This window comes from Patagioenas fasciata, chromosome 2 (genome assembly GCF_037038585.1).
Source record: "Patagioenas fasciata isolate bPatFas1 chromosome 2, bPatFas1.hap1, whole genome shotgun sequence".
NCBI lineage: Eukaryota > Metazoa > Chordata > Aves > Columbiformes > Columbidae > Patagioenas > Patagioenas fasciata.
The window spans coordinates 26,051,865-26,057,033 of NC_092521.1; the positions used below are offsets into that span (position 1 = coordinate 26,051,865).

At 55.3% G+C, this 5,169-nt stretch overlaps 1 protein-coding gene across 1 annotated transcript; it reads left to right on the forward strand.

Moving 5' to 3' along the window:
* Positions 1 to 2,915: 2,915 nt before the first annotated feature.
* On the forward strand, positions 2,916 to 4,823 carry LOC136099099 (uncharacterized). The gene has a single exon (XM_071803944.1). It carries the CDS (start codon positions 2,969 to 2,971, stop codon positions 3,902 to 3,904), a length of 936 nt encoding a protein of 311 aa, XP_071660045.1. The 5' UTR covers positions 2,916 to 2,968; the 3' UTR covers positions 3,905 to 4,823.
* The last annotated feature ends 346 nt before the right edge of the window (positions 4,824 to 5,169 follow it).

Below are 5,169 nucleotides of genomic sequence, written 5' to 3' on the forward strand. Positions count from 1 at the left end.
ATGGCCTAGGCAACAATCTGCAGTGGGAATTTTGGCAATCCCAGAACAGAAACAGGCAATACTGAGAAAATAGTGAAAAAAAAAAAAGTGACATTTCTTGTCAAACCATTGCTCAGAAAAATGTTGTCAGTGGTCAGAAAAATCTTATTGACAGTTTTCCAACACTTTTCCTCCTTTTATTTTTAAAAGAACCTGCCCCTATCCTTAGTGGTTTGGGGTTTGGTTTTTGGTTTTGTTTTTCAATTCAAATCATTGTGGCAAGCTGCTAAAGTAAAAGAAGTGCTGCAAAACTCATCAGTAGCAGTAGAAGATGAAATATGATAACTAGGATGTGATTCTCCCAATCCAAATGAGGACACCTTGCTATAGTGAACTGAGGACTCCGCCAAATGACTTAACGGCTCAAACTGAAGAAGCCCCAGATTCTTCAGGGTTGAGCTGGCAGCCAACCTGACACTTAACTCTGTATCAAGGCATCTTTATGTACAACAGCTATTTTATCGCAAAACCCACTGTTGAAATTGTTCTTATTTCTACAGACAGGCGCTAGCAAACAGCTGACAGTTAATAAACCACCATAGTGATTTCTGCCAGGAACAGCTGATGGTGGTGGCAGACAGTTTAGACCTGCTCCTAGAACTGATTTGGGTTTAACTCTGGGAAGGACTCTGGGTGTTGACATGCTGAGATCTGCTCCGCAGGCATAAGCACAATGTAAATTCATACTGAGCCCACTTGGGTGTAGTTTTCCCACATAAACAAATCTTTAAGGGAGAACTTTGGCTCTGGCATGGAATATTCTGTCTTCAACAGCATTTCAGCTTTTCTCTTACTGTGAATAGAGCTACAATACCAAAATGATGGCTGAGGTTCCTGATTCCTCTAGGAGAACCTACAGTGAAATATTCTTCTGATAACTCCTTAGGATATGCAAATTTACAACACTCACTTTGTTGAGGTGGTAAAAATATTAACCATTATTAGTAGCACTCTAAACACTTTCAGTGGGTTTAGTCCTGAAATCCTCAGCAGATACTTACTCAGTTGATTGTCAATAAGCCATCAATGAAGTTTTGCATTAAAAAAGATCTGAGGATATTAGGATTCTGCTAATGCCTGGGCTCTGAGCTCCCTCTCTGTGCACTGATCTGCTCTATCCTACAACCTTTTCCGAGCACTGCTGTTGGTTAGGGATGCAACAAAGCGTGATTTGTGATTATCATTGCTGGGCTCATGAAAGCCCCAGGTGTAGATGTAATCACAAGCAGCACTGAGCTTTTGCTGGTATAGCTTATTTTGCCTTTGTCGGAGGAGAAGAAAAGGCTGGAATAAGCTGTACTGGTTTATTGCAGTTTTGCTTGTACAGAATACCAGATTACCTACTCAGAAGTGCTCTGAATATAGATCTCCCTTGGAGCTGAAGTAGATCCAACCACTGCATCTATGCAGGCATGTCTTTATTTCACTTGAAAAGATAGTGCATAATTAGGGAGCAGGGTATAAGTGTTTTCTTAAAAATACTTCGGCATGGGGAAACAAGTTCTCACTTTTTCATTACCTGTGGAACAATGCAATCTGAGTTGTAACGACCAGTTATCAAGAAGATACTGAAAATAAGCAAATATCGGTACACTATATATACAAATGAATAAATAATATGCAATTAGGTAGCATGTTTTATGTCCAGCTCACATAAATCCAGCCTGGAAATGTAATAACGGACATGGATACCTAGGCTAGAGCGACATGCACATGTACATACACACGGGGTCTCTCATTTTGGACAGCAAGCGAAAGTAGCTCAGGAAAACATGGACAAACAGACCAAAGGACATGCCCTCTCCCTTGCCAACTGCCTTCTGATTAATCAAAGGCACAGAGCTGATAGCAGTTATGTGTGTAAGCAACTTTCATTTTACTAGCGGTTCCACAGCAGTGACAACCGCTACGTGAGTGAAATTGTTCCGGACTATGCCCCCTGTGTTTTGACATCCAGAAAATGTTATCTAAGGCTCATCGTAGAAACTTCAGCACTCGCTTAAAGGATGTGGTGGCAGTTTCAAGGGAAGGAACGGGACTGGGACAGGAAGAGGCAGAGGCAGGACAGAGCCTTGGTCCAGGTGATGCAATAAACTGCAGGCAGGTAGAAAAACCGAGAGAACGCCCATTCACACTTGCTTCACGTATGTTAATTCTAGTGATGGAAAATAAGACCCCAAAGGCGTTTCTATGCCAAGGAATTAAACCGCAAATGAAGGCGCCGCCGGTTGCGAGGACACGGCAGGCACACCGAGCAGAACGGCCACCACGTCGCGTTGTCACCGCGGAAGCGGGCGCTGTCGCATGAGCGTGTCGCGATCCCAACACTGACTCTGGCGGGAGACTAACGTAACGTGACTATCACGAGGTGACCTGTCCCCGAAGGCACCGGCGGACCCGGTACCGCTCGGTCAGGGAAAGGCACCGCGTCCACGTGCAGCGCTAACGGTAAAGCAGAACCGCCCGCGGGTGCGGCGGGGCAGGCAGCTACGGGGGCACCGGCACACAGTCACACCGAGCCCTGCCGACCGCTAACGGTTTCCCGGGGCAGCGTCTGTTCGGCCGCCGGGGCTGGGGCAGACATGGCACCGACCGAGGCGGGGGCTGGCTGGCAGGCAGGCTTCCCTCCGCGACCGGGCGCCATCCGCCCTCCTCAGTGTCTCCCGCCTCTCCTCCGGGCACTTGTCCTGAAGCAACAGGACGGCGAAGAGCACCCCCGCTCCCGCCCCCACCCCCCGACCAGTGCACTTCGCCGGCCCCTCGGCACCCCCCTTCCGCAGAAGCGCCTGCTCCAGTCGGGCCGCCCCGCCCCCTCACACCCCTCCTGCCAATCACCCGGGCCCCGCCTCTGAGACCCGAGGTGCGGGGTTTGAAAGCGGGCTGGTCCACGCGGCGCGCAGACAGGGGGGGAGAGGGAGCGGTGTAGCTGATGGGTGCGGGGCGGCCTCGCCTAGCTGGTGGTCTATGGCCGCGGGAGCCGCCCTCGCGGCGGCGGATGGGTCCTCGGCACCCGCCGCGCGGGGTGTGGGCGCCGGGAACGGTCGGCGGGCGGTTGGTCGCGGGGGCTTCCCCCCCGCCCCGCGCAGTGGGAGGCGCCCGGGATCCCGCGTCACCCATTGTTTACAAACCAACCCCAGCGGGCCGAGCTCCAGCTTCAACCGCAGCCGCCGGAGCCGCGTGTGCTCGCGTGCGCGCGGGGCGGCGGGCGGGCGGCGGCCCCGGTCCCGCTGCGGCACGGCAGGGCAGGGCGCCGGCCGAGATGCCGTGCCGCCCGGGCGAGCGCTTCCTGCTGCTGGAGCGCTCGGTCGCTGTGGGGCAGGCGGGCTCCAAGGAGGTGGACGCGCTGGTGGCCAAGCTGGGTGAGGTGCTGCAGCTGAGCGCCCAGCGGGCGCCGCCGCCGCCCCGCGCCCCCAAGCACCTGGGGCCGGGCAGCGCCCGCGACCGCGCCGCCCCTTACTCGCCGCGCTGCAGCGGCGGCGGCCTCCTGGCGCCGCGGGGTCCGGCCCCGCCGCAAGCCCACCAGCAGCACTCTGAGCCGCCGCGGCCGGACAGGAGCGGCCACCAGCGGGTGACCAAGCAGCTGTGCGGCCGGGGCTGGCTGCGGAGCGCCGCCCGCCGGAGGAAGCAAGCGCCGCCGGGGACGGGCGATGGGCCGGCGGAGGAGGAGGACCCGCACCGGCTCCTGCAGCAGCTCATCCTCTCCGGTAACCTCATCAAAGAAGCCGTCCGGCGACTGCAGCTGGCGGCGGCAGCGGCGGCAGCGGCGGCGGCAGCCTCCACGGCTTCCAGCGGCAGCGCCTCGGTGGGGAGCAGCGGCGCGGACGGCGAGGCGGCCGAGGCGGCGGCGATGCAGCCCCTGCAGTAGCCAGCGGGGACGAGCGGCGGCCGGGGCGGAGGAGCGCGGCTGGGGCGACCGCTGGCAGCGGCGAGGCGCCCAGCCGAGTGGACTGCGGGAGCGCGATGCTGGCTCCGCCGCGGTGTAAGTCTCCCTCCGCAGCGGGGCGCTGGGCCCCCCCTCCCGCTGCCGGGTGGGGCCGAGCCGGGCGCGGCGCGATCGGTGTCGGTTGGGATGGGGAGGGTGTGCGTCCCCCTCCGCCCCAAGGTCACCCCCGGCGCGGCCCCGAGCCCCACCGATCGCTAACCGGCGGAGGCCGCGCACGTCGCCCGCCCTGAGCTGTTGTGCCCCATGCCCGCTTTTGCCTTCCCCGTGAGCTCCTCCTCCTTCCTCCCAGCCGGGGCAGCCTGGCCGGGGCCGCAGACCCCCCCACGCCGGTCCCCCGGCAGCCGCGGGGCTGCTCTGCCGCCGGGCTCCGTCTCATAGGAGCCATTTGCAATAATTCTCGCTGACCCCGGCGGGAGCCGTTTCCCCCTCTCGGACCGATTTGTGCTTGTTTTGTGTTTTTGTTTTGTTTTTTTAATTATTATTTTAACGTTTATTATTTTTTTCCCTTTCCCGTTGTGACTGTATGAAGCAGTTAAAAAAATGTGAATATCAAAGCTGGAAGGCAGCTGGACTTATAATTGTAAAACCTGATGAGTGAATGGAGCTCGAGACGCATTGTTCACATAAGGTAGCTGAAACAAGTTTTTTCTACCAAAAACAACAAAAAAGGAAACCCCGAATCCACCCTTCCCCAACAAACTCAATGGCTCAAATACAAGATGCAGCTGTTGATTTTAAATATATGCACTTCGTACCGGAGTGTTTAAAATGTGTTCCTGATTTACAGGACTTACTGTCTTAATTAACCTGTCTGTATTGAATAAACGTGGTCTTGTTTTTATTTTTGGGTCTGTGTCTCATTGTTAAGGGGAAGTGAATTTTGATTCATGTGAACAAAACTCTGTGGCTGATGCTCCAGTGGGCACGTTTCCCTTGATCTTCTTTCAGTTGCAAGATCTCCATTTTGCAGACAAAAAAAAAAAATCCCCACAACAATCCGCATAGTCTGATGCAGTGGGACACTGGTTATTAATGCACGGAGATGCAACTGAGCCCCTTTGTTTGCCAGCAGTGTTCATTCGTAAGCTGTGAGACAGCCCTTTGAGCAGTAGAGAATGTGGCTGTTGGAATTCTTAAATCGTTCTGAAACCGAAATTAGGTATCTTGTATTGGTGAAGAAACAGTTT